This window comes from Candoia aspera, chromosome 1 (assembly GCF_035149785.1).
Source record: "Candoia aspera isolate rCanAsp1 chromosome 1, rCanAsp1.hap2, whole genome shotgun sequence".
NCBI classification, from domain to species: Eukaryota; Metazoa; Chordata; class Lepidosauria; order Squamata; family Boidae; genus Candoia; species Candoia aspera.
The window spans coordinates 188,996,728-189,009,154 of record NC_086153.1 but is presented as its reverse complement, the minus strand read 5'-3'; the positions used below and the strand labels follow the sequence as shown (position 1 = coordinate 189,009,154).

General features: G+C 36.6%; 1 protein-coding gene across 1 annotated transcript in view; it reads right to left on the bottom strand.

Annotated features, from left to right (window-relative positions):
* TTN (titin) overlaps positions 1–12,427 on the bottom strand; it is a 286,118-nt gene that overhangs the window by 102,943 nt on the left and 170,748 nt on the right. Inside the window, exons 186-205 of the mRNA XM_063305418.1 lie at positions 11,821–11,919; positions 11,288–11,374; positions 10,818–10,865; positions 10,593–10,673; positions 8,921–8,974; positions 8,221–8,616; positions 6,752–7,027; positions 5,724–5,999; positions 5,464–5,603; positions 5,036–5,162; positions 4,690–4,953; positions 4,304–4,570; positions 3,891–4,154; positions 3,639–3,778; positions 3,383–3,509; positions 2,957–3,223; positions 2,590–2,856; positions 1,102–1,368; positions 772–911; positions 68–194 (exon numbers count right to left, since the gene is read on the bottom strand). Of these exons, the coding sequence (XP_063161488.1) occupies positions 68–194; positions 772–911; positions 1,102–1,368; positions 2,590–2,856; positions 2,957–3,223; positions 3,383–3,509; positions 3,639–3,778; positions 3,891–4,154; positions 4,304–4,570; positions 4,690–4,953; positions 5,036–5,162; positions 5,464–5,603; positions 5,724–5,999; positions 6,752–7,027; positions 8,221–8,616; positions 8,921–8,974; positions 10,593–10,673; positions 10,818–10,865; positions 11,288–11,374; positions 11,821–11,919 (3,714 nt within the window). The remainder of the gene's footprint in view (positions 1–67; positions 195–771; positions 912–1,101; positions 1,369–2,589; positions 2,857–2,956; positions 3,224–3,382; positions 3,510–3,638; positions 3,779–3,890; positions 4,155–4,303; positions 4,571–4,689; positions 4,954–5,035; positions 5,163–5,463; positions 5,604–5,723; positions 6,000–6,751; positions 7,028–8,220; positions 8,617–8,920; positions 8,975–10,592; positions 10,674–10,817; positions 10,866–11,287; positions 11,375–11,820; positions 11,920–12,427) is intronic.

Below are 12,427 nucleotides of genomic sequence, written 5' to 3'. Positions count from 1 at the left end.
AACAGACATGGGATACACTACACAATAAATACACTCCCTTTTCTAAATAGATTTGTAAGGCCCTTACGTTTCACTCGAAGATGAGCACTTGATTTGACATTGGCTGCTTGGAAGTCTACACCACCAGCTTGGTCCAAGCGTACATTGTAGAGTACAACACAGTGCCTTTTGCCTTCTTCCTTAATTTCACAGTCCTTCCAAAGAAAATGCAAAATTTGAAACTACTTGTTTTAATAGCGGCAGTTCCCAAAATATTTTCTTATGAAGGTGCCACTTACATCTGTTTTCGAAATGGCACTAGCATTTCATTTATTCATTCACTCACTCACTCACACACACACGCAATTATCCTGGTTCCAGCTGTTTTGCTAGTATGTTTCTCAGCTCCTTGGAGTGTGAATACTGCAACAGGAACAATTTCCAGCAGGACAAAAAGTATGTAGATCTACAATATTTTAATCCCACTGTATTCTGTAAAATGTTTACATGAATTAAAAGAAAGAAATACATTAAATCTTTCTCCTGCCTTCCCCTGCCCTTAAAAAGAGAGAGCAAGAGCCTTTTTAGATAGCCAGAGTCCTGAAATGGGTAGAATATTGCCCTGAATGAAGGGAAAGTCAAGCAGAAGATAACCATTTTCCTGACCATAAACTGTTGAACACAAAATGTTGAATTTTAGTCCACATTTAGCCAACGATTATGTATTGCACAGAGAAACGTGATTACTCATCAGTGTGGTCTACTATCAGAACAAAGAGAAGCATTGCTCACAGGCGACTGAGTCAAGGATTCTCCTTTCAGTTTCCAGTTTGGGTGAATATCTTCCTCAGAGATTTCAGTTTCAAAACGAGCTGTCTCTGTCTCAAATATTTCCACACTATACAGGGGACGAACGATAGATATATCACGGTCTGAAAGAAAAAAAAAGCCCAGTACTGTCAGTCATCATGAGAAGATGGCTGTGTTTTACAGCAGAAGGATTGAAAAGACAATTGTTGATTGACTGATAGATTTAGAAGTTCTATATCAGATTTTACAACTGCAGGATCTTTGAGGCATCTTATAATGGATTATAATAATACAATACTGAGAAGAACTTGCCTTCAATATTGAGCTTGGCAGATGTCTGGTCAGTACCACAGTCACAGGTATATTGACCGATATCTTTTTTCAGTGCCTTCTTGAGGATAAGCATTCTCTTTTTGCCATCAGCTTTGATGATCACATTCTTAGATGGAATTATTTCTTGTCCATCTTTAAACCATTTTACGGGAGCACTTGCTTTGCTAATTTCACACTGTAAAATAACCTCATCTTTTTCCACAGCAGTGTAATCTTGAAGCTTCCCAGTAAAATAAGGATCACCCTCTGCAAGTTGAAGTAAATATGTCATATTATAAATATTATTCATAAGTTCAAAAGCTGTAGATGCTTGCCAATAGGAGTTTAAATGTTTTCCTTGCTTTCTAATGGAGGTGTGTTTTTTGTTTTGGCTTTCCAACATATTGACAAAACTTTCCAAAACTAAAATTTACAGCTCACTGACAACAAATTCCCAGTTATTCTGGAAAAAATGGCTGATCTTGTTTTTTTTAAACTAAAATGTAGCAATATTTATCAAGGTGTTCCACAAGCTATTTCCATGTTTATTTTAAAAATCTGTACTCTTCCTATTTATAATATTTAAAGGTGGCTTAATAACAAACTGAAATGAACTAAGATGGCACAATATCCAAACATTCATAAAAAGATGAAATGCTGAAATACATGGAGACTCTAACAAATAAAATAGCAGAACAAATTAAAAAAACAACAACAGTTAAGCAGAAACATAAAAGCTATTTTGCTCAGTAAAAATTAGTTTCCTAGCCTCATGCCTAAAAGACAGTAATAAAAAGGGGAATGTAAGAAAATGGCCTTAGCAGGTAGGAATAGAGGAAGCTACCACCCAGACCAGTCCCTTGATTTGTCTTGCTCAGTATGCTCCACAGTGAGACAGCCTTCAGAATTTTAACATGAATGGTAATTGAGATTGGGTGCGTACAGAACTAAAAAGAAGGCTTCTCTATGGAGTTTATACTGCAAATCATTTCTATTTTTCTTACAAAGACATAGCAATAAAGACACTGAACAGCTAAACAGACTATGTCCTATATGTTTAATTAGCTAATGAAGTTGTTGTATAAAATGTCATAACAATTTACAGACTAGAGACAAATGGCAGTTACAAATTAAATACAACTGCACGACAAAACAGCAAAACAAAGAAATAAAATATAAAAACATGTAATACATCAGAGGCAAAATAACAGACTGCAACAATTAGGGCTATTCAATCTATAAAAACTTTCTGAAAGAGGAAACACTTTGATGACAAAAAGACAATAGAGAGAGAAAGACATAGAACCCCCAACCAAATGTAGCCTCTCCAAAGGCTGCAGCAAGACTTTTTGAGAAGATCTCAAGTGCTGCTTCAAATGGAAGGTGCTTCATGCAAATTGGAAGTCTGCATAGGGCTATGCTTGTATAGCTGGAAGAAATTATCTCTAAAAAGATCCATTAGGTAAACCAAAGTGAGGTCACACGTACCAAGAACAGTAAGTTTAGCTTCACTTGATTTGTCCATAGCTTCCACCTTGATCTGAGATGTGTCATCAATAGTGAGATCTTTAAATGTGAGTGTATGAAATTTGCCATCATCTTTCATCGAAACAACCTTGGACGTATGGAGTCGTTGGTCATTTTTATACCAGATGACAGGAATGTTGTCATGGGAAAGCTCAACAGTGAATTCTGCAGACTCACGCTCCTTTGCTGTTACATCTTTGAGTGGGGTAATGAATTTAAGACGAATGCCTAAACCATAAAAGTACCTCATTAAAGTTAGATTCCGATGAATAAAACTATATAAATATGAAAACCAAATAGAATCGCAGAATCACTGTGAGAAACAAACCTTCAATGATCAGTTTAGCACTTGTTCGTTTGTCTTCAGCCTCAAACATATATTTTGCTTCATCTTCAAAAGCCACACCCTTAATGACAAGAGCATGCCTGGTGCCTTCTGATATGATTTCAAACTTCTCATCTCCTGTGATTTCTTGGGTTCCTTTCAACCATCGGAAAGTCTTTGGTTCCCTAGAGACCTCGCATTCAAATTTAGCATCATCCTTCTCAAAGACTTTGACGTCGCTGAGAGGAGTTATAAAGATGAGAGGCCGCTCTGAAATTAAATCAGGTAATGAAGAGTGTTAGAAATACTTTTTTATCAATTATGCAGGTTATGGATTTTTACTATTTATTTAATAAATAATAATATTGATGAAGAGTGGTAAGAAAGCTTTGCAAGATGGGCTTAAAGTTGATGCCTTGTAGAGCCTACCTTTCACTTTCAGATTTGCAGCACTTTGAGCATTGGCAGCCTCGAAAGACACTTCTCCTGTCATATCCAACTTACAGTTGTAAAGAATGAGGATGTGTTTCTTGCCATCTTGAATCATTTCACAATCCTGATTGTTATTAAGGGAAAGAAAAAATGTTGTCCTAATCACTAAATCTCTATGATTTTAAAAAGAATTACTTTTATATTAAAAATATTATATTATTCTTTGTTCTTGCTGCTGCTGAAAGAGACTTACAGGTGAAGCTGTTAAAGTTTCTCCCTTTAACTTCCAAACTGCAGGAATATCAGGCTCAGAGATTTCAATCTCAAATCGCGCTGTTTCACCAACAAATACCTCCACACCGTATAAAGGACGCTCTATGTTTATCATTCGAGCTGAAAGATATATATATAAATATATATATGCATATATCTTAAATTCCCTGCTTTGAACAGTAAACGTAAAAGGTTCAGAAGAGGACCTACATATAGGAGGACAATCACTTACCCTCAACCTTAACTTCACAATTCGTCTTGTCAGTTCCACAATTACATTCATAATTTCCTTTATCAGCATCTGACACTTTCTTAATTTTCAATATGCGGCGCTTGCCGTCAGTCTTTATGGAGATTCTCTTGGAAGCTACCAGTTCCTCACCATCTTTGTACCACTTCACTGGCACATCTTTGCTAAGTTCACATTCCAAAATGACATCATCTTTCTCAACAGCAGTATAGTCTTGCAATTTCACCGTGAAATATGGATCAGCCTCTATAAGATACGGATTGGGTATGAAGTAGTCATTTCTCTGAAGAAGTTAGTTATTACAATGAATACATAAAACCATAAACAATTAAATACACAGAGATTAAAACACACAGAGATTGGACGTGACAGTATGTGACAACATATAATATTACCTAAGACCTTTAGCTGTGCCTCAGTATGCAAGTTCTTAACTACAGCTTTGATTTCAGAGATATCATCCAGTGTCACTTCACTGATTTCCAGTTTGTGTTTCTTCCCTTCTGCAGAGATATGAACTGTCCTACTATTATGAAGTTTTTTATCATTTTTGTACCAGGTTACTGGCATATCTTCATGAGAAAGTTCAAAATCAAAGTAAGCGGTCTCTCCTTCCTTCACTGTCTGATCTTTGAGGGGAGTGATGAATTTCAGCCTAACGCCTGAAAAGGAGTAAATGGTAATGAAGGTAAATGTTATACGGTCACATCCAGCAGTAGCTTTAAATGACTGATCCTTCTTTCAGGGTTTATTCCTTAATTCTTCAAAGTAATAAACTTGCCTTCTACAAACAGTCTTGCTGTGGTCTTCTTCCCTTCAACTTCAGCAGTGTATTCTCCTTCATCTTCAAACTGAGAATCATTGATAACTAGAATATGCTTCTTTCCATCTGCAATTATGTCAAATTTGTCACCGATTTTGATGATGTCAGTGCCTTTGGACCACATGACATTGGCTTCTCTGGATAGCACACACTCAAACCTGGCTTGCCGTCTCTCTGGCACGGTCACATCTTTCAAAGGCACAACAAAGTCCAGCTCAATCTCTGCAAATAAAGAAAAAATCTTCAATAAACAATCTGAGCAATGCTTGAATTAACATGATACGTGTTTTAATAAAAATCTTACCTTTTACTGTTAGGATGGCTGTAGTAATTACATTCAAAGCCTGGTAGAGAACTTCCCCAGCCTGGTCTAATTTGACTTTATGTAAAGTTAAGAAGCGTTTTCCTCCTTCAGCTTTGATCTCACAAGTCTGAAAGAATTTAAATATTTATGGATAAGGGATACAGATTTTTTTTTAACACTCTTATAGTATCCTTGTGATAGCAAAGCCCATTACAGAATTATATGGCCTTGGAACAAGGTGCATTTATTTATTATTATTTTCTACCCATAGGTCTACCTTTCCTTCTCTTGAGCTACTATTAGCTGCTATTATCTACAAACCTTACGAAACATACTTCCTGCTGTATCATACTATGCAGCAGAAGAACTACTGACCATCAACCACATACTTGTAATAAATTAATGAATTCTTAAGTACAGATCCTTACAGGGGAGGGCCGGAGGGTTTCTCCTTTCAGCTTCCATTCCCCAGGGACATCTTCTTCAGAAATCTCTGCATCAAAATTTGCTGTTTCTTTCTCATAAACAGTAACATCTTCAAGGGGTTTAAGCAGTTGAGCTTCACGTTCTGTAACACACAGTGCAATTAGTAAAACCTTTCCATAGTCTTGAGAGCTTCAGTCTTTATTCTTACTTATAGAATGGAACTACTGGCAATCAGACTGTACTAATATAGTGATATACTTACCACCCAGTGTCAGTTTTGCTGTATATCTGCGACCTTCGACTTCAACTGCATATTCTCCAACATCATCTGGTGTGGCATTCTTAATTTTGAGGTAGAGATGGTGCCCATCTCTTACAATTTCAGTTTTGTCATTGGGTTCAAGAGGAATTTCTTCATCACCTTTGTACCATCTAATATTTGGAGTATCTTTAACAACGTCACAAGAAAATGTAGCAGTGCCCTTTGGTTTCACGTGTTGGTCGCGGATGGGCTTCACTAGCCAGTCCCTTATCATTTCTGCAGAACAGTACACATAATAAATGTGTTTCTCTCTTAGTATTTATTGGTAATTTAAAAACAATTACATTTTAATTGTTTAATATTTTAAAAACAATTTCAATTTTATTTGAATTTTATCTCTTAGATACTGTTTACTGAACATAAAGATTAATGATAGCAATTTGTCTTCTGCTTTTCAGATTTTCTTAAGTATTTCAAAAGATTTCTTTTCTCTCTTGTTTCACCTCACACCTTCTGTTTCCTTTTCCATTTGGGCTTCTTGCTGTACAATGTAGCCATACATATATCAGATGGGAGCGGGAGAGCCACTGTGTTCAAGAGGACTTATTCAAGGATTTCAGAAATTAGGTCGCAGTCCTGTTTGAATTTAATGGAGCTGCTTCTTATTAGAAATGCAAATTATGGCATTGTTAATCTCTTCTTTTCACATATCCAGGTGCCTAGGTTTTTCAGCGTTTCTTCTTTTATTATATAACTAGGCATTGTGCAAGGTAATTATTTAGTATCAGATTCATGTGCTTTTGCACAGTAAGCCTATTTAACAGAGATCTGTGTCCTTGAATGCCTATTTGTGCCTACTTCTATTTCTAGTGTTTGTCAAGAGAATCCTATTCTGTGTGGGCCCCACTACAAGTTCTCACACTTAAGAGGAAAAAACAAGCCACTCTTCCTTATCTACTCCTACTTACTCGACATTTCTCTTTTTAAGAAAATATCAAGTGCTTATTCTTAAATAAACTTTAACTTACCAACAACTTTAACACTTGTTTTACAACTGAGTTCAGTATCTGCAACAGTTACAGTGTACACCCCACCATCACTGTCGTCAGCATCCATGATTGTAATGGCCCGCTGTAAGCCAATAATGCCTATAGCAAGTTTCCCAGGTATGTCCATGATAATTTTCCCATCTTTTCTCCATACTACATCTCTCTCTTTGTTCAGCTCACAGCTTAAATAAAAGGGTTGCCCTTTGATAACAGTAACTTCCTCCTCCAGGGGCACCACAAAGCGCACTGGCAGTTCTGGTGAAGAGGAAAAAGCAGATTGTTATTTGCATATATTCTTATTTGCACAAGTATAACATAGGCATTTAATCAGATGCATTTATCTTCAGAACTCCTTATATTCTCATATAATTTTGAGTATGTATCTGTGGAGATCACATTAATTTCAATGGAGATTTACATGTATAAAGGTATGTTATTCTGGGCCAAATATGTACACATACCAGAACACCTTAAATGAATAGTTGGGTTGGGCCATATATGCACAGTTAAGTTAACTTGATCATATAGAACTGATGTACAGGTAGTCTTCGACTTATGACCACAATTGGGACCAGAACTTCGGTCACGAAGTGATGCAGTCATTAACTGAGGCATCATGTGACCATGCCCTATTTTACACCCATTTTTGCTGTGATCGTTAAGCGAATCACATGGTTGTTAAGTAGATCATGTGGTCATTAAGCGAATCTGGTTTCCCAATTGATTTTGCTTGTTGGAAGCCAGCTGGGAAGGTCACAAATGGTAATCATGTGACCCCAAGATGCTGCAACCATCGTAAATGCATGCCAGTTGCCAAGCACCCAAATTTTGATCATGTGACTGCAGGGATGCTGCGACGGTCGTAAGTGTGAGTACTTTTAAATCACTTTTAAATAACTCTTAAAACATCTCTTAAATAATTTTTTTTAGCACCATTGTAACTTTGAACAGTCGTGAAACAAATGCTCGTAAATCAAGGACTACATGTATTCAAACCTTCCTCTTTCTTATGACATCTCTCCTGTTATTTGAATTATTAATTATTGTTTGAGAGGAATAGAAACAGAAACAACATGCTGCTTTATGGGTTCAATAAAATACTTCATATTTATGACCCTGTCCCAGCACTAAGGTCTGCAGGAGAGGCCCTTTTAAAATGCTTATGCTTTCAGAGACATATGTGAGAGAGGGATTTTCTTGCATCACTCTCATGCTAGGAATGCCTTTGTTCCAGAGCTGTGTTTATTCCCTACCATACCACTTTAATAAGAGCATTTAAGCCATATCTTTTAAACTTGTTTTTAAATGTTAATGATTATAATGTTGGTGGTTTTATTTCTCATTATATGTTCATTTCCATTTCTGTATTTTATTTGATATTGTTAGCTGCCTCGAGCATTCAAATGAAAAGCAGTATACCAAGGGTATGAGATAGCACCAGGAAGTACCTTCAACAACGAGTTTAGCTGTTGATGTCTTCTCTTTGTTTCCCAGCTTCAGGACACAAGTGTACTCCCCAGCATCTGAAAGCTGAACGTCAAGAATATGGAGCTTCCGGTCTTTGCCATCTGACAGGAACCTGTACTTGGGGCTTTCCCGGATGTTGCTGCCATCCTTCATCCAAGAGGTGACAGCAGTAGATGGAGAGATGAGGCATTCAAAGGTGGCAGAAGTGCCACTGACCTCGGCTTCGGCCAGCACAATATCTTTGATTGCTGTCACAAACTTGAGTGGAACAGCCTTCAGTTGGTATGTGAAGGGAGGCTCCTCAGGAGGCTTGTCTCCGCCACTTCCTGGCCTCAATTTCCTCCTTTCTGCATCAAGGGGTGAAGGTGTCTTTTTGGCTGCAAGTTGGAGAAGTAAAGGCACAGAACTTACAGAATATTGGCAGGAATTCTGTTCTCATGCATAGGTGCAGCTGAAGCTGGCTCCTAAGTTGTCAGGTCTGATAAAAGCCAGCGGGAGTGAGGTAGCGATAACGTATCTACACACAGAAGAAAACCTTTGCATTTTTTGTTTGTTAAATCAGTGAGTGAGAAAAGGACCATTTAAATTGTGTTCAAGCCATGGAATACTTGTATCTAGACTCAAGATTTATGCTTAAACATGCAAGAACGAGATTTGAATTTTATGATATCCTTTTCTTACCTTTAATAGGACTTCTACCCTTGCCAGGTTCCTCCTTTGGTGTAATTTTGGGCTCTGGCATAAAATACCAAGAGTAAGATTAGAAATGAAGTAATGTTTAAAATATATCTATGATTTTTTAAATCAAGTAGTGATTACTCTGTGCATGCCTCTATAAACATGTTATTTTTATTATTTGTTTAAAATAAACTATTATTTCTCATAAATACTGAGAAAATAGTTTTGGACACCTTGGCTTTAATCCAGGGAAAAACATAATAGTTAATGTCTACCATTTCAGATTAATTTTCATTTCACAATTCTTTTTGCTAATCTATTGTAATTTTTTAATGCAGTTTAGGAGGAGGAGGTTTCTGTTTTAGCCAAATTATATTTGGGCTGGAACACCATCTGCACTTTCCCGGGTCTAAGTCCCATGGTCTATCAAAAGCAGACATGCAAAGGGCTGTGTTGTTTATTGTTTACTTGTAAAAAAAAAAAGCTGATTGGGTGATGCTATTCAGTTATGCATGAAAGGGCAAAAATAAAAATGAATGCTACTTGATATTACTTTGTGCCCAACTGTACTTTCCCTGGGAATGAATGAATGAATGAAAGAAAGAAAGAAAGAAAGAAAGAAAGAAAGAAAGAAAGAAAGAAAGAAAGAAAGAAAGAAAATCTATCTATCTATATCTATATCTATCTATCTATATCTATCTATCTATATATATCTATCTCCATATAGCAGCTGGATAGCATAGTGGTTAGAGCACAGCCCTTTGACATGGGGGAACAGGGTTCAAATCTCAGCTGGTATCTACCTTACCAGTAGGCCTTGGACAAAGACCCCTAATGCTTCACCAGCCGACCTTGGATATGAGAGTGACACAAGCTAAGAGAGTCATGTCAGCTTGGATGTTGACCAGATTAACAAGGTCTGCGTCAGATGTTGGGTAACGAGGACAATCTGATGGTAAGTGGGCTACTGGAACAAACCATACATGGAGGTACATCTGGTACATCTGTCCAGAAAAGTGCAATGCTAGGAACAGCTAAGATACTGCGCAGTACCCTCAAATTCCCAGGCCTCTGGTAGAGGACCCGAGGTTGAGGAATATACATACCACCCATAGGGGTGAGAAGGGAATTTTTTAATATATATATTTCTATATGCCCAACTGATACTTCTATTTAAACACTGTTGTACTGCACACATGAATACGGGCCTGGGATCTCAACTGCCTAACTATTCTTTGTGTCCTGCCACAATATCCACTGCCTTCTGCCACTTCACAAGATATGCCTGCAAGAAAGTTCTTGAGAAAGAAGGTCACAACAGAAGGCCCACATATCTCCTAGTCTTTTCTGTATATTGACTTTCACCCTCCTCCTTCTGGAGGAAAATGTAGCCTAGCAGCTCACTATTCACAAGTACACTTGTTTTGTCCTAACTCCACAACATATATTTTATAGTTACAGGGTTCATGTTATAGTTATAGTTATTGCTGTTAGTTACAGTTATATAGTTATTGTTGTGAGCTACCCAGAGATGGGCAGCCATACAAATCTTTTAAATAAATAAATAAAACAAATAAAACGTATGCACAATAATTTGTGTTATTACACATGCAAATAACATTGGGTAGAGCAGTAATGCAAATGAATGAATGTATTAGACAGCCAGAATTCATACCAGCTTTCTTCCCAACCACCGGAGTTGTCAAAGGAGCAGCTTCAGGTGCTGGTTCTGCAACTGGCCTAGGAGATTTTACTGCTGTGGAAAGAATTAAGCGGCATTTTGAAAATGAAATGCTGAAAATGAAATGAAAATTTCAATCCTTGGTACATGTACATGTATTATAGTAACACTTCGATTACTAAAGAAAAATTGGCTAACAACTCGTTTAAAATGTCTTACCTACAGCAGGCTTTGGTTCAGGAATTGTTGCTGGTTTAGGTTCTGGAACTTCAAACACAAAAATAATGAGTTGATTAATGAACCATTGCGATAAAGTACTGAAAATAAACCAGGATAAAAACGTTAAGAGAGACAGACACAACAGCAGAAGACAATCACTCCCATTTCACTTTCATAATCTGCACACCTGCAAACATAGCTGGTTTGAGCCATGCAGAGTCAAATAAAAGCATCATAATGGAGAAGGAGAAGGAGGAGGAGGAGAAGAAGAAGAAAAAATGATGATGATGATGATGATGATGATAATGACTGGGTATAGCAGAATGAGAGAGTAGTTAGAAAAGCATAAAGATAGTAGCATTTATGGCTGCCTGAAATGAAAGATTCCTTCATCTTGCAAACTAACGTTCAAGATCATCTCCAATTTTAGTTGGTAGCAGCAAAGAAAATAGCAATACCAGTATGTATACCTTTGGCTGGTTCAGGCACTGGCTTTTCTTTTTCTTCTTTTTTCTTGATTGGTGGAATCTCAATTTTCTTCTTTTCAATCTCTGGCACTTAAAAAAAAGTTTTATTTGGAAGCTGAATGTAAACATTATGACTCCCCAATATATTATTTGTCATGAAAAACACAAAGGTAGCTTCATTTTTTTTTAAATATAAAAGTTTGTCAAGGCTACTAAGTATGCCAAAGATGGGAAAAACATAAAATAAAAGACAAAAGAAGAGTTTTATAAATTAATCATAGCCCTTCTATTTGATTTCTTTCAAGACTCAGAAGGAATAAATGTATAAAAGAGTAAGAAGAGATAAAGCGATTACATTACACATTATGTCCAAAACATTTGGAAATGGTTGAGTTCGATATCTTTTTAGTTTTCATAGTATAGACATAATGGATTGAAAATGTGGTTCCTATATTGTGGTTCACGTGCTGAAAGTGGGGGCTTAAGCTGAGTCTGTTAATGGATAATATTATAGCTATCTTCTTTTTTGTTTGTACCTTCAGGCTTCTTAATTTTTTCAACAGGCTTGGGTTCAACTTTAGGCTCTTTCTCTGGTTTAGCCTCTTCTTCCTCAGGCTTCTTAACAGCTTTGGTGACTTTAAAAGAGAAAGCATTTTCTTTCAAAATCATTTGGATGAGCTGCCAAACAATTTTCTTGAAAAAAATTCCATTTAAAATATGTAGACAAATAGAAGAAATATAAAGGGTCCAATAGTGAAACTATACAGCATATTGAATTCTTTGATTCAAGTTACACATTTTGCATTTGGACAACAAGGATCAAGTTGATAAACTAATCACCAAATTAAAATTGCATGGTATGAACATTTATCACTGATTCCCATGAAGGTATTTCTTTTGAGGGAGGATGAAATGAAATACATTTTTTTTAATTTAAAAAAATGCATCTAGGAGCAAGAATGATACTAGGTCGTTTTATGTTGCAAATACTATGATGATCAAAACTTCTGAAAATCTGGAATTTCTAGCAGAACTTTAGCAGTTCTAGACAGTAAGAAACATGGGAACAAGGTTTTCTTTGGACCAGCAGATGAGCTACCTGCTCGACACAATTCTCTGGGAGCTCCTCAAAAAACATGAATG